Source organism: Gadus macrocephalus, chromosome 1 (genome assembly GCF_031168955.1).
Source record: "Gadus macrocephalus chromosome 1, ASM3116895v1".
Taxonomy (NCBI): Eukaryota; Metazoa; Chordata; class Actinopteri; order Gadiformes; family Gadidae; genus Gadus; species Gadus macrocephalus.
In genome coordinates this window covers 5,554,707-5,575,173 of record NC_082382.1, presented here as the reverse complement: position 1 = coordinate 5,575,173, position 20,467 = coordinate 5,554,707, and the positions used below count along the sequence as shown (strand labels likewise).

The 20,467-nt window shown below is 42.7% G+C and overlaps 3 protein-coding genes and 5 non-coding genes across 8 annotated transcripts; 6 read left to right on the top strand and 2 right to left on the bottom strand.

Annotated features, from left to right (window-relative positions):
• Nucleotides 1–4,843: 4,843 nt before the first annotated feature.
• On the bottom strand, nt 4,844–8,782 carry LOC132461031 (zinc finger and SCAN domain-containing protein 21-like). The gene is made up of 2 exons (XM_060056089.1): nt 8,496–8,782; nt 4,844–7,925 (listed from the first exon to the last, which is right to left on the bottom strand). The coding sequence occupies exons 1-2, from the start codon at nt 8,674–8,676 to the stop codon at nt 6,979–6,981; spliced, it is 1,128 nt and encodes a 375-aa protein (XP_059912072.1). The 5' UTR covers nt 8,677–8,782; the 3' UTR covers nt 4,844–6,978.
• Nucleotides 8,783–10,398: 1,616 nt separating this feature from the next.
• Nucleotides 10,399–15,541, top strand: gnl3 (G protein nucleolar 3). Its single transcript, XM_060055694.1, has 15 exons — nt 10,399–10,491; nt 10,698–10,756; nt 11,042–11,182; nt 11,390–11,509; nt 12,024–12,104; nt 12,271–12,406; nt 12,497–12,600; nt 12,993–13,137; nt 13,257–13,344; nt 13,697–13,874; nt 13,950–14,092; nt 14,278–14,411; nt 14,646–14,770; nt 15,091–15,160; nt 15,257–15,541. Exons 1-15 carry the CDS (start codon nt 10,479–10,481, stop codon nt 15,343–15,345), a joined length of 1,626 nt encoding a protein of 541 aa, XP_059911677.1. The 5' UTR covers nt 10,399–10,478; the 3' UTR covers nt 15,346–15,541.
• On the top strand, nt 11,541–11,627 carry LOC132467848 (small nucleolar RNA SNORA47). Its single transcript, XR_009528102.1, has one exon. It is a non-coding gene; the product is annotated as a small nucleolar RNA SNORA47 (small nucleolar RNA).
• Nucleotides 12,682–12,768, top strand: LOC132467841 (small nucleolar RNA SNORA47). The gene has a single exon (XR_009528101.1). It is a non-coding gene; the product is annotated as a small nucleolar RNA SNORA47 (small nucleolar RNA).
• On the top strand, nt 13,503–13,576 carry LOC132467824 (small nucleolar RNA SNORD19). Its single transcript, XR_009528091.1, has one exon. It is a non-coding gene; the product is annotated as a small nucleolar RNA SNORD19 (small nucleolar RNA).
• Nucleotides 14,132–14,209, top strand: LOC132467829 (small nucleolar RNA SNORD19). The gene has a single exon (XR_009528096.1). It is a non-coding gene; the product is annotated as a small nucleolar RNA SNORD19 (small nucleolar RNA).
• On the top strand, nt 14,948–15,017 carry LOC132467833 (small nucleolar RNA SNORD19). Its single transcript, XR_009528097.1, has one exon. It is a non-coding gene; the product is annotated as a small nucleolar RNA SNORD19 (small nucleolar RNA).
• Nucleotides 15,542–15,616: 75 nt separating the features above from the next.
• On the bottom strand, nt 15,617–20,299 carry glt8d1 (glycosyltransferase 8 domain containing 1). The gene is made up of 9 exons (XM_060056140.1): nt 19,973–20,299; nt 19,286–19,384; nt 18,918–19,134; nt 18,652–18,769; nt 18,485–18,569; nt 18,143–18,255; nt 17,896–18,062; nt 17,406–17,518; nt 15,617–16,857 (listed from the first exon to the last, which is right to left on the bottom strand). The coding sequence occupies exons 1-9, from the start codon at nt 19,986–19,988 to the stop codon at nt 16,676–16,678; spliced, it is 1,110 nt and encodes a 369-aa protein (XP_059912123.1). The 5' UTR covers nt 19,989–20,299; the 3' UTR covers nt 15,617–16,675.
• Between the last annotated feature and the right edge of the window lie 168 nt (nt 20,300–20,467).

The following is a 20,467-nucleotide window of genomic DNA, read 5'->3' as shown; positions in this document are numbered from 1 at the left end:
TCTTGCAGTTATGTGATAGGATTTGTTTGAGCAAATAAATCAACAATAACAGAGTAATACTCTTACTCCCAAAAATACTCTGATACCCCGGGCCTTTACCCTTCCCTTTCCAAAGAAAAAACATTTAATAGTTGCAAGAGGTCATTAGAGGTCGAGTCATGGACGCGGCTGTTCTTGCTTGCTCTGGGCCTACCTGAAAACAGTCTCGCTATTGAATCTTCATGGAGGCCTAAACATGACATACATTCCTATTGCAACACTCTCTAATCTATATTTGAATTTTTTTTGAGATGCTAACAATTAAAGTTGCAATGTGTATGATTGCATGGTGGGCCTCTCCCAGTTTGTAGGCGGGAGACTTCCAGAATTGATAAAACTCAATAACTGTGTTGTGTCTTCTCTAACTGGTTGTGTAACTGCGAGTTGGAGGGCTTTTGGCAGTTTCGATAGTAAGATTCTTGTTGCCAAAGTGAGGTACAGGCTGGCCAGCATATTTTTTTTGTAATTGTAAGATCTGATGTTATTGATACGATTCTTAAAATCAATATCGATCAGCATCTAAACTTCCCTCTCCCGGGCCAAATTGATCAGCTCTGACGGGGGGATCCCAAGGCGTTCCGAGGCCAGTGTTGAGATATAATCTCTCCACCTAGTCCTGGCTCTTCCCCGAGGTCCCCTCCCAGTGGGCATCCCTACGAGATGCCCGAACCACCTCAACTGACTCCTTTCTAAGCAGAGGAGCAGCGGCTCTACGCTGAGTTCCTCACGGATGGCTGAGCTTCTCACCCTATCCCTAAGGGAGACGCCAGCCACCCTCCTGAGAAAACCCATCTCGGCCTGCTTGTTTCCGCAATCCTGTCCTTTGGGTCATCCCCCATCCCTCATGACCATAGATGAGGATAGGAACGAAGATCAACCGCTAGATCGAAAGCGTTGCCTAGCGGCAAAGCTCCCTTTTCGTCGCAACGGTGGGGTAAATCGAACGCAATACCGCCCCCGCTACTTAGATTCTCTGGGCGATCTCACGCTCCATCGTACCCTCACTCGCTAACAAGACCCCGAGGTACTTGAACTCCTTCATTTGGGCTAAGGACTAATTTCCTACCCGGAGTAGGCAATCCAGCGGTTTCCTGCTGAGTCATGGCCTCAGATTTAGCGGTGCTGATCCTCATCCCAGCAGCTTCACACTCGGCTGCGAGCCGATCCAGTGAGTGCTGAAGGTCACAGGCCGATGATGCCATCAGGACCACATCATCTGCAAAAGGCATTTATGAGATCTTTTGACCACTTAACTGCAACCCCTCCCTACCACGACTAAGCCTCGATATCCTGTCCATGAAAATCACAAACAGGATTGGTGACAAAGAGCAGCCCTGGCAGAGGCCAACACCCACTGGGAACGAAACTGACTTGCTGCCAAGAACACAGACACAGCTCTCTCTTTGGGAGGACAGAGATTGGATGGCCCTGAGGAGAGACCCCCTCAGCCCATACTCCCGCAGCACCTGCCAGTTTCTCCCGGAGGACCCGGTCCTACGCCTTCTCCAGATCCACAAACCACATGTAAACCAGATGGGCATACGCCCAGGCCCCCTCCAGGAACCTTGCGAGAGTGAAGGGCTGGTCCGTAGTTCCACGTCCATGGCAGAAACCGCATTGTACCTCTTCAATATGAGGTTGGACGATCGGCTGAACCCTCCTTCCAAGCACCTTGGAGTAGACTTTACCAGCGAGGCTGAGTAGTGTGTTACCCCAGTAATTAGCACACACTCCCTGGTCCCCCTTTTTGAACAGGGGAACCACCTACCCGGTTTGCCACTCCTTTGCAATGTTGAATAGTCATGTCAACCAAGAGAGCCCCTCAACACCCAGAGCTTTCAGCATTACTGGCTGGATCTCATCAATCCCCAGGGGCTTTGCCACTGCGGAAATGTTTGACTAGTGACTTCCACCAGGGAAATTGACGATGAACCCCCATCAGCCTCAAGCTCTGCCTCCATCATAGAGGGAGTGTTAGTCAGATTCAGGAGTTTCTCAAAGTGTTTCTTCAAGCGTTTGACTACCTCCTCAGTTGAGGTCAACGGAGTCCCCTCCATACTGTACACGGCTTGGATGATTCCCCGTTTCCTCCTCTTGAAGTGCCGGATGGTCTTCCAGAAACACTTTGGTGCCGACTAAAAGTCCTTCTCCATGGCCTATCCGAACCTCTCCCACACTCGCTGCTTAGCCAACATGGCAGCACCTGCAGCCCTTCAAGCCTGTCTGTCGGTACCCTACAACTGCCTCAGGAGTCCTCCGGGATAACATATGCCGGAAGGCCACCTTCTTCAGTTGGACGGCATCCCTGAGCACCGGTGTACACCACGGTGTCCGAGGGTTACCGCCCCTCGAAGACCTGGAGGCCACAGCTCACCGCCGCAGCTTCAGCAATGGAGGTTATGAACACTTATCCATCTTTATAGAGGGGCTTGTGCATCCGTTGAATGGAGCCATCCAATCGGAAGCCTCTGAGCCATTGAGTCTTAACTCGGCCCAAGGTCTGTGTTTCATCATAGACCTCCATGTACCCCATGTGTCCAGCATGCACCCCATTTGTCCAGCATGCCACTCTTATACGTGAAAGATAGGCTTCCATTCATCTCTATTGTTTTTGTGGTTACAAGCCAGCGTGGATCTTAATATGGAGAGACAGACAGAGAAGAGAGAGGCTGTGTTTCATTTGGGAACACGGTAGGATGACCAGGGGTGTGGGAATACCAGACATCCAAGTGTCCAGCAGACTTATGGCTCCCCTAGAGCCTCTGACAAAGGTGGACCCCACTGTAGAACTAGATTGCGTTTCGTCAGCGCTAACGTCAACGCTAGCATCACCACTGCCTGAACGTCATTAAAAGTAGTCAAATTCAGCGGGAAAAAACGCCCAATCTGGCAACACTGCCTGCACGTCCTCAACTCTAACCTCAGCGTAAATCAATGAGACCAACTGAAAAATAAGCCTCTGATTCTGAAAAAAAGTATTGAAATAATAATCGAAATTCGGTTTCAGATTATTGAAGACACAAGTGTGTTGATTTGTTAAATGGTTTGACCGAAGGTTGACCAAGTTACGATGTCTGAAGTAGTCGAAGTGTCAGAGAAGGCTCCACCGTCGGCCCATTGCCATACATTGTAAAAAAAAAGCAGAAGATTTTTGATAGTTTAAAAAGTTGAAAGAGTTGAAAAACGCATAGATATGTCGTCAAATAGCTGGACGTTTTGATAGTTGAATGGAAGGGAATTAACACAACTTAATAAGAAAAGCAGATGGCAAATAGGTAGCAACCACACTAATTAGTAGGCTGGCGTGGGAGTGTGTGTGTGTACGTTCGTGAACGTCCTTGTGTGGATGGAGATGGAGGTTGCGATGTAGAATGATATCAGAGAGAGAGAGAGAGAGAGAGAGAGAGAGAGAGAGAGAGAGAGAGGGTGAAGGGGAAGCTGAAAAAAGGTGTAATATCCTGTTATCACTGAAGAGATATACTGAGTAAATAGTCAAGTTTAAAGATGTGAAATAGCAAGATGATTTCAATATAACTTGACATGCACGTATAATTGTATGTTTTCTTTTGTCAATGTAAATATGTTTTGAAGTATGTTTAACCTTATTTGTTGTGGCATCCCGCCACTTAAACCTCGGCCCGGACCAGCCCGAGGGTTGGTCCGGGATGGCCGATACCACCGTCACCCACCAGCCGGCGACGGAGAGCACCAACCGAACCCCAATCAGCGGGATGGGAGACACCTGGCTGGACAGCCAGGGAAAGACTTTAAAAGGCACTCGGGAGCAGACAGAAAGGGCCGACGAGTGACGAGACAGAAAGGGCCGAGCCAGCCCTACCCTAGAGGTCCACGGAGATCCTAGGGGTAGCCGACCTGTCTGATTGCAAACCCTGTTTAAATAAATGCCTTGGATGGCTAAACCCTCAATAACAAGCGTGATTTATACGTGGAACCCGGCTCATTGGGGTAGCGGGTTGCCACAATGTCCTTGTTTGACACTTTTATTGAACCAAAGGAATATAGAGAAAGGGACATAATAGTTAATCACAGACCGTTGGTATTTCTTACTGGATTTACTAATCTTATTTTAGAAGATCTATTCCTTTTGATCCCTATAATGAAACATAAAAAGGATTAAGGTGATTGTACCATCACAAGACATGAGTTTAAGGGACACGAGGTCACAATGAGGTATTTCATCCGGGTATGGAGCAGATACAAACAAATGGCCCATCCCTGGGGTCCCCAACATGACTGTGGTTGTCGTGGTGTACTTTGTTGTACACTCCGTACTGTACTTTGTAGAAAATAATATATTTTCAACAAAGTATATATTTTAATAGTTTCTACTCTTCACAATCGCCAATCCATCTTCACACCAATCTTTTTGGATGAAAGATGTGACAATCTTTACCAAACATAGAAGCAACACATACATGTAGTGGATGTAAAATAGAGAAAACCAAAAGGCTAGAAGCAGGGTTAAATAAATGCCACTCTGCTGTTGACATTTTAAAAAACTTCGGAAGGCAATTACATAAATTGATTTCTTTACAGACACAATAACATTGTCGATTCCTTTGGTTAATCTTAGACGTCCTTTTCAATTACATGAAAAACCTTTGGAAAAGGTGATAACGTTCCTGCGATAATGTTTTAAAATTGAATAGTCTCAAGGACATCTGTCTTTGATCGTTTTTATCAGTATATCCTAGCACAAAAGCCTATTATTGTAATCATAACACATAAATGTATTTCTGTACAGCACACACTCACTGACTTCTGTTCAACCGGTTTACTGTGCTTCAGTTAGACCTCAAATTTTATTACATGTTGCTTTGTACTTTTGTCTTTCACTGTCACACATCCTTTGTTTGAATGCTATCTAATGATGTTCTCTTAAGAGCATGAGCACATGTGACAAACATTAGGCATGTTATCTGAAAAATAAATCTGATTTGATTTCAGTTCATATCAGTTTAACAAACATTAAAACAGCCACTACACCATCTGGTATTTCCATTTGTTTACAACTATCTGGAGCAAAACATTACGTTTTTAGCGTGTGTTTAGAATTCACAAGTCACTGCCCGCGTAGGAATGTGAACTTTGAATATCCATACATCCTGCATGTTTCATGGTGTCATCGGCATTAAAAAATATTGTGAATCTACCAAATGGCAAAAACTCTCCAGAGCAGAGGAGTGAAACAGGTTTGGATTTTGATTAGAATGAGGCAAAAGTTTCCCTCCTCATCATTTGGTAACCTAGTATAAACACAACTTAATTTATATTCATACTCAATAACTACTTTATTAAAAAATAACATTTAAAACACAATGATACAACACTGTATACAGTAATGTGTGTGTGGGTACGAACTGTCTCCCCCAGGTGGACTTAAAAAAAGATTGCTGGTCGGCTCGGAAGTTTTGCAGCTCAATCGTGCTGCAGTCAGGAAACAGAGGGGCACTAAAAACCGGACATTGTATTTAAAAAGCTATTCCGTACTCCTCTCATGAATTACTTGGTTGAAATGTTACTTTAAAATGTTTTGACATGCATTGTTTATTTAATATGCATTCTCAAATTTACAAGAACATCCCTTAAGTTTATTTTTGCTGTGGTTGAAATTGAAACTGGCAAAAAAACGAGTTATTCAGATTCATTCATTCAAATGTGTAAGGAGAAATCAGCTATTCCGGTCAAATGTGTTTCACAAATTCCCCCCGACCTGACATGAATGCAGCATTAGACCTGAGAGAAGTGAATTCCGTTGTTGAAGAAAGTCGAGTGACGAGTAGACCAGGTACTAGACTTCCTCAAAAACCACCAATTCATTTGGATTGGCCATAAGAAAAATTATGTTTGAGAGAAAGGTTGTAGAAACATTGGTGAATACACAATCAGCACAGACTGAGCCTCTAGAAAAACGACCCCACATAGGTAACACTGGATGGTCTGGTTTGAGTACAATTCCTTCATTTTGGAGAAATGCTATTATATAGTGCAGGTTATAAAAACTAGTGGTATTTGACAAGATACAAATATCTTACAAAACGGTATAGATTTTCCATGAATGAGGTGGTAAATATAAAGTGATAATGAGCTATTGGGAGCGCTGCAACAATGCAAAATAAAACACAAAGTTCATAGTTACTAGGGGCTCATGGTTAGCATTGACACGAGTCACCCATCACAACCAAAACGGCGGAAAACTAAACAGAAAACTGTTCAATCAACACATTCAAGACTCTATCTCTCTTCCAAACAGACCATTGACATTGTAACCAGGTCTGAGAAAGACACCTAAATGTTGTTTTTTATAAACCCAATGAATAGTCTTGCAAACCAACCAACAACAACGACATCATCAAAAGCAAAAGGAAACCAGACCAATACAATAACTTGTATTATTACTGCAAAGTGGATTATTCAACGAATGGATCATCAAGGCGTTTGATTAGTAGTCAATTCTGTCACTTTGACTTCTGCAACCTAAAGGATGCAACCAAAAGTATTTAGTTGGGAAATGGATGAACAAATTATTGAATTAATTTCAGGTTCAAGGCATGTGTGGAAGACTTTATCATGCTAATCATATTACTAATGAAAGACTAAATAATTCAGAAGCCTAGCTAATTACTCAGAATCGAGACTTAGAAGAGTTTATATGTGTGAGAAGTTAAAATGAAAGAGACGTCTTAAACAGACTAATACACATCCTACAGCAGGGACTATGGCATAGATACCACCGTTAGGTCAAAAAAATAAAACAAGAAAACACTAAGGTTTGTACGTTTCTAGTTCTTTGAAAGTATGAAAAACGTCTCATCCGGCAGCAACTTTAGCTTTTTCTCTTAAAAAGTGTTCAGTTTCAATGTGATTCACAAATTTCAGTTGGTTCCAACAAAAACCACCGTCACCCTGAAAGGGGTCTCATTGTCCTGAGAAGTAGGTCCCCTCACGGCTGTGGGTCTGGAGGTGGCGCTTGATTTTGTCAGAGCGGCTGAAGCACTTGCCGCACACAGGACAGCTGTAGGGCTTCTCCCCCGTGTGGATCCTCATGTGCACCTTGAGGTGGGCCATCTGGGTGAAGCCCTTCCCGCAGATCTGGCAGCGGAAGGGCTTCTCCCCCGTGTGGCTGCGCTGGTGCTCCTGCAGACGGCCAGACGAGCTGCAGCACTTGCCGCACACGCCACAGCGGTACGGCTTCTCCCGCGTGTGCACCTGCACGTGCACGTGGAGGTGACCCGCGTGGCTGAACGCCTCGCCGCACACCTTGCAGCTGAAGGACGACAGGTGGCCTTGGAGCGGGGACTTCTGGAGAGAACAGTCCGCGTTGGCGCTCGCACCGCCCTGGTTGCGCATGTGGGAGCCCTGACCTCGGCTCCCCCCGGCGCCTCCCTTGGAGCCCGCCATCTGTCCGCCGTTCTCCGCCCCTTGGATCTCTATGTTGTTCTCATTCGAGCAGTTGGGGTTGACCGGGGCCAGGGGCTGGGGAGCGCTGCTGGAGGGGGTGGCTCCTCGGTGGCCTCCTCCGCCACCAGCACCACCAGCAACGCCCTCTGCCTTCACGTGTCTCGACGAGGCCCTCGGCGCCGGCTCCCTCTCCCGGTTCTCCACCCCTTGGCTCTGGGGGATGCTGGACGTGTGGGGGGCCTCCTGGGGGTACTCGTTGCAGACGCGCGGTGGAGTGAACATGGACTCTGGGGTGCTGCACGACCCGTGGGGGCGGAGTTGTTGGTCGTCTCCCTGGTTGGATCGGAGGTCTCTCTTCTCCTTGATCTGGAGGGGAAGGCGTTCCTCATGCCCCATGCTGGGACTCCACTCCCGCCTCGGGTGCTCACCCTCCTCCTCATCCAACAGGGCCATAGATGGACGGTCTGGGTGCATAACAGCACAGGGGAGTTTGTTAGTTATCATAGGAGTCATCATTTAGACACGTCATATTTTTCTCTAAACATACTCAAATTTGGGTTCATAAGAATGTGTTCCGTAAAATGATTTTACGAATGTAAGTTGTTGTAAAACAGCAAAGCTGAACACAACCGCTGATTCACATGCTGAACATGGCCTGCATGGGGCAAATAACAGCACATTATATATTTAATATAATATCACGATATCGTTGCTAACGGTAGCTAGCTAACGAACAAAGGTTGCTACATAACTAGCTAAGAGGTTAGCGGGGGCTCCACAACAGCTGAAGTTAATTGCTAAAGTGAGCCATCTGTACGTGGTGGCGTGCTAGGAAATGCTAAACGTGAAACCAGCTCTTCAAAACATTCATTGGCACAACGGTTCACACATTGAATTTGAGCGCCAGGCTTCCAATTTAAGCATGGTTTTCATACAGCACGCATGTTACGTTAGCTCTGGGTAGAGAGCTAGCAGCTAACAGTAGAAGCTAACCTGGCGTTAGCTCTGGGCAGTAAGCTAACGGCTAAGCTAACCTGGCCATATCTCGATCCCTGCGTCCCGCAGCCGCCGCCTCAGATGGTCATTCTCCCGCTCTCTCAGCGCGATCTCCTCTTGATACTCCAGGATGGTGTCCTCGACAGATTTGTAGATCTCCTGCGCGGCGAGCATGAGCCGCTCAGTCAAAAACACGTTTAAAAACTGTAATTTGGTCATTTTCAAAGGTTGCAAGGTTCACTTTGTATCATCCAAAATGGACCAAAAAGATGCTTTACGGAGTCACGTGACGCGGAGTGCCTGCTGCTTACCGTAATGATGGGAAAGGAAAGGAAATGGCCCGTAGAAAATAGAACTACCGTAATTATGGTAAAGGTACGATCCCTTAGAAAATACGACTACCGTAATTATGGTAGAGAAACGGGCCCTTAGAAAATAGGACTGCCGTAATTATGGTAAAGGAGATGTCCCTTGGAAAAATAGGACCGGTGGGAGATTTAAGTTTTCACCAGCAATGGAACAGAAATAAGCAAGAGTGTATGCAATATGTTTACTATTTAAAACTTTTTTTTGTTGCTCTTTTTTTTTTTTTTACAAATGACGAATTCCGGAAGAATACCAGGAATCTGAACCAATAACTTTCCATCAAAATAATTTGCAATAAGAAATGGCCACAGGTAACATTACTGTGTGACAATATATATATATTAGAGCTGTCAAGCGATTCAAATATTTAATCGTGATTAATCGCATTAATGTCATAGTTAACTCACGATTAATCGCAAATTCTTTTTCTATGCTAAATATCCCTTGATTTTTTTGTCCCATAATTCTTCTCATTTTAATTCTCTTATCAACATGGTGAAGTGCATCGGCTTGTCTTGTGCAAATGATTTTTTATTGATAACAACATTGGCATATACTGATCAAAACAGGACGATACAAAAAAAGAGCCTATAGTGCAATTAAACGACTGCTTTGAACAAATGTCATTTGAACATAGCAGTCAGGCTACTGCTTCTTTGTTTTGAGCCAAAGAAAAAAAAAAAAAAAAAGTTTTTTGTTTTTTTTTGTAAATAAAATATTTGCGTTAATCGCAAATATTAAAATTGGTTTGCGTTAACGCCGTTAATAACGCGTTTAACTGACAGCTCTAATATATATATATAGATATATATATATAATTTTTTAATTATTATTATTTATTTTTTATTGTATATCTACATAGAATATATTGGCTGAATTAAAAGACAGAAAATAAAACTACAGAACGATGGAAAATAAGATTGTTGTCTTAGCTACATTGAGCGTTTTCAATTCCGGGTTGTATGCTAACTCTGAACATTTGTACTAATGTTAAATGGGTGATATCATGCTTTTTCCCTTTGCTTTAGACTGTGAAATGATGTATGTATACAAGTTTTAGGTCTGCTGAAATTGACAAATCTAGGTCCAAGCAAGGGGGAGTATTTGCGCCCTCCGAGAACGCCCCTCAATACCTGAAACAGCTGTTAGCGTTCAAACTTTACTTCTTTATTAGTGTCACGTAAAGTGCCGGCTACCCGTAATGTTTACAACTTCTCGGGGTTGGGAATTTGCTGAAGCACGCGCAAAACGTCCGATCAATCGCAACAGACTGGACTACTCAGGAGGGGGGCCTTAAAGCGACATGATACAAATCAGAACCTTTCTGAAATTGTTTTTGAGGAATGAACAGTGTAAGAATAATAAGTATTTCTAAAATACAGGCATGTAACCCTATTCTAGTAGTACCCCCAAATGCAATTATTAAGACTAAAGAAGCATGATATGGGATCTTTAAGTTAAGGTACTTTGTACAATTCAAACGTTGAAGCATCCAGAGTTGTGCCCTTAGGGACCAGGACTCCCCCGGTCCAATAGGGGCGCCCCACAGACGGTGTTGCCCACTGACCGACTGAAAGAAAGAGAGAGAACGGAAGCGGATATGAGGACCGATATGTCGAAGACCTCATTCTACCACGTGCAGAGGTACAGTCAACATGAAGCGTCCCAGTGAGTACAGATAACAGACAATTGTTGTAGTTCAGCGTTGTTTACGGAACATTTAACATTTAGAAATGAATTAAGCCAAAGTCATCAGTTGTTATTTGGTAAACGTGTGGTTTAAACTTGTATTCAGTAACTGCACATGGTGTAGAGGCGACCATGTGTCGGACGGTACATTACTGACACCAGGCAAACTGTTCTGTTTAATATAGAGCTGAAGAAGGCGAGTAAGAGGGTCTCCTGTTCCCAACGCTACAAGATCCAGAAGAAGGTGAGACACTAATAGAATAGCTGCGTAAAGATGATTGTGTCAGATTTAAACGGCGTGCTTGTAGTTTGGTGTCGTGTGTGAACAGGCCCACGCTCCGGTTGTGACTGTTCATCCCCCCCCCCCCCCCCCACATAACCCTTATTGTGCCGGTGCGGGTACACATAAATGCGCATTTAGAAACAGGCAGTGTACTTTAACATACATTTTATGAATATGTGTTGAATGCATATTGTCAAATGTAGACAATATTAATTTTTAAAACTCAACATTTGATTTATCTTCAAGGTCCGAGACCATCACAGAAAACTCAAAAAAGAGGCGGGCAAGAAAGGAGTGGGGAAAAGAGCGAAGAAGGATCTTGGCGTCCCCAATATTGCACCTTTCAAAGAGGAGGTTCTCAGAGAAGCAGAACAGAGAAAGCTGAAGGTAATGTCTCAATCATCATTAAATATAACATCGAAATATATTTCATGATCTAAATGTGTCAGATGTTGGCTTTTTGATGGTCGCAGACTCGCATCACACAAGTTGTATTTCTCAGACCGTCAAGGCTGGCGTTACAATAGAACATCGGATACAGTTTACAACTAACTCAATCACATTTTGATTATGGAAACGTTGTTGCTTTTACAGGTTGAAGAAGAAAAAGAGAAAAGGAAGCAAGAAAAAAAAGATGAGCGAGCCAAGAGGAAAAAGGAGAGGGATGCGCCGCGTTCAGAAAGCGAGAATCCAAAGGCCAAGAAGGCTCGAATGGTAAGGGACCAGATATTGATCAGTAAACTAACGGAGGACTGAGAAGGTTACGCAGCCTGTGTCGTGCTGTAATAACTGGTTTATACCTCCAAGAGAAACTAACGGAACGCAACATGGTGGCTCTGGACCCAAAACAGTGCTGCTTGACGCTTCTGTTTTACATTGCGTTTTGGGTTCTCTATGCGTCAACTTGCATCTTAAAATTGTACCCACCAGAAAAATAGTGAATCTTGGTAGGAGCATATGTCACCTAATGATGTATGTACAAAGTGTGCCAGATTGCCACTCTGATGCTAAAAAGAAAGGGCTTTCATTTAGATATTGACCCCTATTTTTCTAAAGAGAAATAATGCATTTCCTCATGAAAGGATACGTTGTCCCCTCATACGAGGGGGGGAGCCCTAACCGATCATCTCCCCATCAAGCTCTGTTTGACCTGTATAAAATAAAAGTACACTAACTCTTGAAGCCTTTCAAAAATATATTGAGCTAATTCTACACTTTCAATTCTTAGGACACGGATGAAAAGGAAGTGTCAAAGAAGAGTGCCATCAAGACGTATACAAAGCAGTTTCTTTGTAGTGAAATAAACACGGTAAGTCTGACCTGCTTGTTCTTCCACTCGCTGTGATAAGGCAAAATCAAGAATACTGCAAAAGTGTTTTTTTACATTGGCTTATCATTTTCTGCCTTTAAGTCTGGAATTGATTAACTTTCTTTGAAAGGCTACTGGTTAAGTTTATTAATTTTTCCCATTTCAGGTAATTGATCAATCTGATGTCATATTAGAAGTGTTGGATGCCAGAGATCCACTGGGCTACCGGTGTCCACAGCTGGAGGAAGCGGTTCTGACGAGGCCTGGCAACAAGAAGCTGCTGCTTGTCCTGACCAAAATAGGTTAATATGTAGAAACGTGCCACATTCTACAGATACCGCAATAGATACATTGGCCTTTTCGTTCTAACTTGGGCAAACATTTCTATCAAGATTTGGTGCCTCAGGAAAATGTCGAGAAGTGGATCCAGTGTCTTGAGAAGGAGTTTCCAGTTGTGGCGTTCAAGGCGTCTACACAGCTCGTGGACAAAACCGTGGTAAGGATTTTCATACATGAAGTCGGAATATCACAAGGCTGTCTTCATAACACCCAAACTACCGAAACAAGCTATATTTGAAGGAGGACTGAGAAGGTTACGCAGCCTGTGCCGTGCTGTAATAACTGGTTTATACCTCCAAGAGAAACTAACGGAACGCAACATGGGGGCTCTGGACTACCACAGTGCTGCTTGATGCTTCGGTTTGACATTGGGTTTTGGAATGCCTAGTCCTCAACTTTTATCTTAAAATTGTATCAACAAGAATTTTTAACAATTTGTTGAAGACACTGGGAGGTTAGATTGTTTAAATGAATATGCCACTCTGAACTGCTTATGTCAAAACCGTTCCTTTATCATAAAGCTGAAGAAAAGGCTTTATTCTTTTTCAGCAAGAGAAGAAGCGGAGATTTCCTGATTCGCTTCTTGACAAATCCCGAGCTTCCCTGTCTTTCGGTAACGCCTGTCTCCTCGCCCTGCTGGAGAGCTACCAGGCCACCTCCAAACCCGAAGGGACACTCAAAGTAGGCGTAGTCGGTGAGTGGGTGTCATGGCTCTTTCTTTTGAAACCCATATGGCAGGTTATTCCAGAATATAACTAAATGGTTGGGTGCATGTTTTAGCCTATAATACTCACTTTAAATGCTTTTCCCCAGGCTTCCCTAACGTTGGAAAGAGCAGTCTCGTCAACACGATGAAGGGGCTACGGGCGTGCAACGCTGGGGTAAAGAGGGGCATCACAAAGTGAGTAGATCTTATCTTTGGTATGTATCTGTAAGAGGGGCTATTTAACAAGACTAACTTTCCACATGTGGACGTTTTCTATAGTATAGCCTTAAACCAGCACTTGATGGCGTCCCATACAATATATGTAGGCCTTAAAAATAATCTGGATTCCAGCAAGGAAATGAGGAAACAAATGCAAGTCTCGATTTACCATGAAGACTACTAATCCAACTCTGATCCTGCTGACATCCCACATCAATGTGACGAAGTCCACCTCTGCATAGCATTGCCCTCTTGTAAATCCAACACAATGACCTGAGTGCTCTATATTACATGTCTAGACCTCACTCCTCTTGTTACGTCCCACCAGGACCATGCAGGACGTGTTTATCCAGAAGAATCTAAAGTTGTACGACAGCCCGGGCATCGTGGCGTCCCCGTCCAACCCACCGGCCTCCATGGCCCTGCGGAGCCTTCAGGTGGAGGAGGGAGAGGAGAAGTCTCTGGAGGCCGTGAGGACGCTGCTGAAGCAGTGCGACAAGGTCCAGGTAAGCGGGTCAGGAGGAGGAGAGAATTGGCCATGTTAAAAGTCGACTTGTATTTTGACTTTCTCTTTTTTTCAGGTAATGCTCCAGTACAACATACCAGACTACAGAAACTCTTTGGAATTTATAACGTTATTGGCAAAGAAACGTGGCTATCTGATGAAGGGTGGAGTTGCTAACATGGAGCAATCGGCGACCACTTTCCTGGATGATTGGACAGGGTAAGGGCTTATGTTTGTTTAGCAAGTCTAAATGAGTGCGAGGAAATGAGGACAATAACGCAATGTCTTGAATATATTATGAAGACTTCTAATCCAACTCTGATCCTCAATGACATGTGTTTATGTAATGAGGAACAAAGGAAGCACATCTTTTAACATTGAATCATTGTTCCAATACTCCACAGGGCCAAGCTGAGTTATCACTGTAGGGTAGAGGGCCTCAGCCTGCCCCCCTACCTCTCTGAGACAGTGGTTACCGAGAACAAGAAGGGCTTGAATCTCCTCAAACTCCAAACAGGAAACGAGGCAACTCTTCAAGGTATGTGTCTCAAACAGATAATTTGAATTGTTGAAATGATGCATCCAGGGTTATTAAGCCTTTAAGGGCTTTTTATAACTGCCTTCAAGCGTATGTTTTATTGTACATTTAGGCTGGAGTCATTGCCTCTTTTAAAACCAACTAAAGGAGCTCAAAGGTGTTCATGGGGTTCTTTATGAAATGACTTTAAACCACATGTTATTTGTATTGCTGATGACCTTTTCTCACCATCAGGTGTTAAATATCCCAACAAGGCCAGTAGCATAAGCCTGATCTCTAAAGGCCCCACAGCCGGTCTGTTGAGTCCCACAAACGTCGCCCAGAAGCCGGTGCCAATACCGAGGGAAGAGGTGAAAGAGGTAACTTTTATCGCAGTGCATCCAGTCATTGTTCTTTTTAAAACAATCTATAATAATGGAGTATATATGTAAGACTCGAGTAGCCACATACTTGATGTCTGTAATGGGGCTGCAACAGACCATAATGACCCTCGCAATTTAGATGTATGCCTCTTTTTTAATGTCTGGATCACAAAAAGGAAATGAGGACACTAACGCAAGTCTGACTATAATGAAGACTTCTAATCCAACTCTGATCCTGCTGGCCAAGACACCCTGTGTCAAAAGTCATCTTGAGTCCACTGTGGTTCATGAAACCTAAGTCCTTGTACTCTTTCCAGCTGGAGGTGCTCAACAGAGAATCTGGACCAGTGGAAGATACCAAGGATGTACAGAAAACTGATAACAAAAGTAAGTTAATATCCAACCAGACTCTAAATTACCAGACTCTAAATTAAGTAAATTGACGGTTCCTTAAATTTTAATTTTGTGGCATTTCTTTTACAGATAAAAGCAACAAAGTCCAATTCCAGTCAGTTCCAGTTGGTACCAGCCCAAACAACGACACCTATGACTTTAACACCGATTTCAAATGAGCACCAGCTTTGGTTTCCTTTGAACCCAAGATCGCCCACCTCTTTACTTGCATACAAGGTTATTTCAGGTCACTGAAATACAAGAATCTAACGGATACTGTTCATGGAGTATGTCCTGTGATAAACGTTTTGAGTTGATTTATAAACTTCCTTCAGATTGTGTATATAGCCTACATTTAATAAACACTTAATGGATCTCATGTCTCCAAAAAGCCTGAAGCTCCCATCTTTCAGAAGTGTAGGTGGGAGAAAGAATCTATAAAAAAAAATATCTAGAAATTGTTACTTTATTGAAGCAAGTAAACAAAATAATGGGTACAACAGTTTTTGATAAATGCTACAAGAACAGAGTTGATATCAATGGTTTGTAAACTAATTCTGTGCACATTTCCTGTTGCTGGTGGTCTGGTTAGTGGTTTGCCTACTTTAAATCCATGAAATGACCACCTGGTTATTCTTTCAAAGAAATGTTCATGAAGGCAGTAAAAAATTCAAGTTACAAATGTCCATTTTTCAGAACAGCCAACTACAAAAGGTATTTCCACTCGTATGTAACGTTTCCACTCGCATGAAATCAAATGTCAGCTGATACAAGATATTGTGGATAAATACAAAATGGGTAACAAAGCTGCAAGGACACCCAACTACTGCAATTCCTTCATGAAATTGGTCCCAATAGATTTAATGACATTCTGATAATTTGGCTATTTAAGAATATAGTGGCATTACTGGTGGATAAGGACTGGTTGCTGATTGGACAGTTGTTTCTTCAACACTAATCCCTTTGTCATTCTACAAAAGCATAGGATTGATATAGCATGATAAATATCTTTAAGAGTTTGAGGCTTTAGACAAGGAGATAAACACCCATAGTCCACTATGTAGTGCTAAAAAACACAGCATTCATTTAAAAACTGAGTGAAGAAAGTGGATGAATCATGAATGGAAGGCAATATGTGACAGGGGCCTTGTGTAGAAGTCGGACATACGGACAATACCTCAGGTCTATTAGACTAAATGATTTGGTAACTGAAGCCATGACAGCAGGTTAATGATGTAGTGTGCTGGGGGTTCTAGTATGTCCGGTAACGCTGATCCAGATATATGAACATTCTGGATGAGTTGACCATTTACGGTTGTTATGGGCGTCCACATGTCGCAACTCCCAATTGGTTGATTATGATTCATCAATGCATGTCTATGGTTTTCTAAATGAGGTCCATGGCATGTATGAGGGGCAACTAACCCACAAATGAACGTTATTCCTGAGATTTCCTCAGCCATGGTCACTTTGCTAGAGCAGGTCATTCATCGTGCGTAGCCCTAGGCGTTACTCTCCCGAGTGTCTGCGAAGAGGACTGAACTTCCCTGTGGGGTCCGGGATGTACCACCTCTCCCAGACGTCAGAGTAGGCTGACTTCACCCCCCAGGGCTTGTAATGTCCGTTCCAGTGGAGGAGCTTTGCTGCCTTCACAAACTGGGCCGAGTATCGCGGGCCAGCCCCTGTGGAGCCTTAAATATGCAGTATATTAAATACACAATATATTATTATTATTATAACTTTATTCAAGACACAGGAAGGTCCACATAGACAGCACACTACATATATATATATATAAATACACACACATGCATATATAAAACAATATAAAACATTTAAGAAGGAATGCAAATGAGGCATTATCAATTATAATACAAACATAATTAAAACACATACAAGCTTCGGGTCCAATGTTTCCAGAAGCAAGATGAGTACCTTGTGTCACTCAGAGATATCAATTAGGGACACAATAATCGTGTTTAGCACAGTCTTATAGTGTATTAATGTAAGGTGTCCTTTAACTAGGATTGAATGTAAAAGTAGTGGGGTGGAGTGTAATATTTGATCACAATATGGGCCTGTGGCAGAGAGCCTTTCATCTTTAATTTAGTAGACTAGTGATGGACAGCAACATTTGTCTAGGTCAATCTGAATGTTCTGAAAATAAAGTAGTTTATTCAGTAGAAAAGCCAGTGAAGTTGAACACAGATTGTTTCTCGTCAGTGGCTGAAGTACTTACCAAGGTGCCTGACGTGCCACATGGGGTCGATGGAGGAGTGATGTTTATAGAACACGATAAGAAGTGGAGGGGTGGTGATGCTGTCTGCCAATGTGTTGCTGTAAAGATCCTGCCTGGAAAACCCATCGGCATTCGATTCATTCATTAGATTCACTCCTGAAAATACTTTAGAATTCAACCTTAAGCAATTACGGTTGCACAATTGCGCAGTAATGCAAAGCTTGCCACACAAAGCAGAATTTTTGCGTTGCTTTTTTTTGTGCATAGCCAAATAAAATCAAAATGTGTTGCAATGACACAATCAGTGCAAGTCTAACACATTTTTTCCCAAACCACTTGAAGAAGAGGTAAATGCAATCCTCATCGAGGTATTTGATGGACAACCCTACCCAAAGTGTCGCTATAAGCACGCTTCAACACTCGGAAATGATCCCAAAACGAACGCCATCTTGTCCCAACCAAGCCAGACAGGAGCACCTGTTAGACTCACTGTGCGTTGAGCTCCATCCAGTGCTCCAGCTGGCCGGAGATGTTCTGGTTCCTCCACTCGGTGAGGTTCGCCACGATGACCCCGGGGTTGAAGGAGCACGTCTTGGCCCTCATCCCCAGCTTCTTGACGGCTTCCTTCTTGAAGTCCAGGAAGCCGATGTAGTAATTCTGATGGACACGGTTCAGTTCAGTGAGGGGTGGGTTAAGGAGTGCCGGAGGGGTTTACCGGCCGTCGGGTGTGTCCTCACCTGGTTCCCAGCCCCGTGTACGATGCCCTTGGTGGAGGCTGAATCACAGTCATCTGAAAAGGCTGCTGCGTGTCCCGGTTTCAAGCTGGTTTCATAAAGGTCTTTAATATCTCCTAAAGACAAAGATCATATGTAAGATGCAGTTATTACGAAGCAGAGCACAGCTCTTGAACAGGATTTCTATTTGGACTAATGATATTTCTGGTACTTGATAAACTGTTGCGGATTTTAGCGGATAATTTGTGAAATAAGAAATGGCAGTTCTATTATGAACCCTTGAGTACGAAAGCAAGGTAACAAGAGAATTAAGGCATAAATAAGGAATCATTCACTGTCTTTTACCTTGCACAATGACATCATCGTCTAGATAGATGGCTTTCTCAGCTTCAGGTAAGTAGAAGGGCAGATAAAACCTAGCAAACGTTAACTGGGATAACATAAAGTTTGCTTTAAAAGAAAAAGTGGATTCAATCAGTTCCCATTGTCTTTAGTAAGAGTGAATGTGTTACCGGTTTCACGGTTTCCAGTCTCTTTGGATCTTTTGATATCTTGCCATTTAGGACATCAGGTTTGAAAACGGTTATTTTGTACTTGACATGGTTGAGCCTGGTCCTACTCAACCACTCCCTGAAGACAGATACAAAGGATTAATGCCAAGCCAAACATGCAAGCTATTTATGCCAATGTTAGTCGTTTTTAGAAAAACAATCGTTCGGTTGACCTAGATAGTATTGGCATGACAGTAGGCCTACTGCACGTTTGTGTTTTGTCTCACTGTAGATGATCCACTGTGTCGTTGAGGGCCACTATGTTGAACACCACGTTGGCTTTGGTGTTCTGATGGATGCTGTTGATTGCAGCCACCACAGCACCCAGTCTCTCCTCAGAGGCAGTGATGACAACAGGGATCTCATCCCCTGTCCTTATTGAGTCTGCTCTGACACTAGGGGACACGTCCGATTCAAAGGGAAGGATCACCCCAGAAACTGAATCTAGAGAATATGAAATGATAACAGTTGAATTCGATCATCATCATCATCATGGACATGAGAGTAGCCTACCGCATAGAAAACACAAAACAACTTAGAAGACAGAATCAGCACATTGAACACACAAGTTCTAATGGCCACACATAAAACATACCTGGAGTTTCTTTCTTTAAAAAGTCATTAAGATTTAAGAGATTTCGTTGAATTACAATCAAGAAGGCGACTACCAGCAGCACCAGAATCACCACATTCACTGAAAGACAAAACCACATGTAAACTGAAGAAAATACAGCCGTAAATAATGTTACATTGGGTTGGGGAGTAAAGACATTTTGAATGAACCCATGTGTTTAACCCTTATAAAGTGTTCAGGTCTGTGGGACCCGTTTTCAGTTTTTAGCTTTATAAAAGTGATACAAATAATTATTTTTTTTGAACTAAGATTCATTGGCTTTGGCTCATTTTCTGTGAGGAACATAAATCAGAAAACATTTTCAATGATGATTTTAATACTAAAAGAAACAAAAACGAGGGGCGTCTCTATTCATAAATGTGATTTAACAAAGGTAAAGTGAACAAATTTAACATATGTGTTGTTTATATTACTTGCAATTGGGATGAAGTAACCATCTGGTGAGTATTTAAAAAAAAAAAGCTTGATTATGTTGAATTAAAAGGCAATGGGTCCAGCAGCACCTCCTGTGTAACAAAAAAACGAACACCCTATGAGGGTTAATCTGACACAATCCTTACTAAGAAGTTAAAATTGCTCCAATACATTGATTTTAAACGTGGAAACTAAAACTAAAAGTAAAAAAAACACTTTACGGTCTTAACTTACCTCTCCTCAATGTCATGATGTAAACAGTTCATTACCCCTTACTCGTGATCAGTAGGATGAAAAACTAGTGCAGTTATATTATATTATGATATTATATTTCACCAAACCGTGGATCGCCTGTTGCGAAGCTAGTATCTGCATCGCGCACAGAAATTAGCCGATAAAAGATGGCTAAATTAAATTAAAACTGGCCCAACTAAATGTATGATTGGTATGGTTCACATGCTCCCGTTTGACTAAAATATAAACAGACGCACAAAGCAAACACTGCCAAGATGTCTATGCTGCCAAGTGCCAACTCAACCTCAGGCTTATTCCAAAACTGCAGTAATATATGGCTATATCCTTGCCTGCTATAAATATTAATGATTACAGCTGTTGTATGTAATATGAACATGAGGTAATTCAGAATGAGGTAGATATTGTATATTTACATGTTTTAATATTATTTTGAATCTGGTCAGAATTTATATTTTAATACGTAAGTTGTGCTCA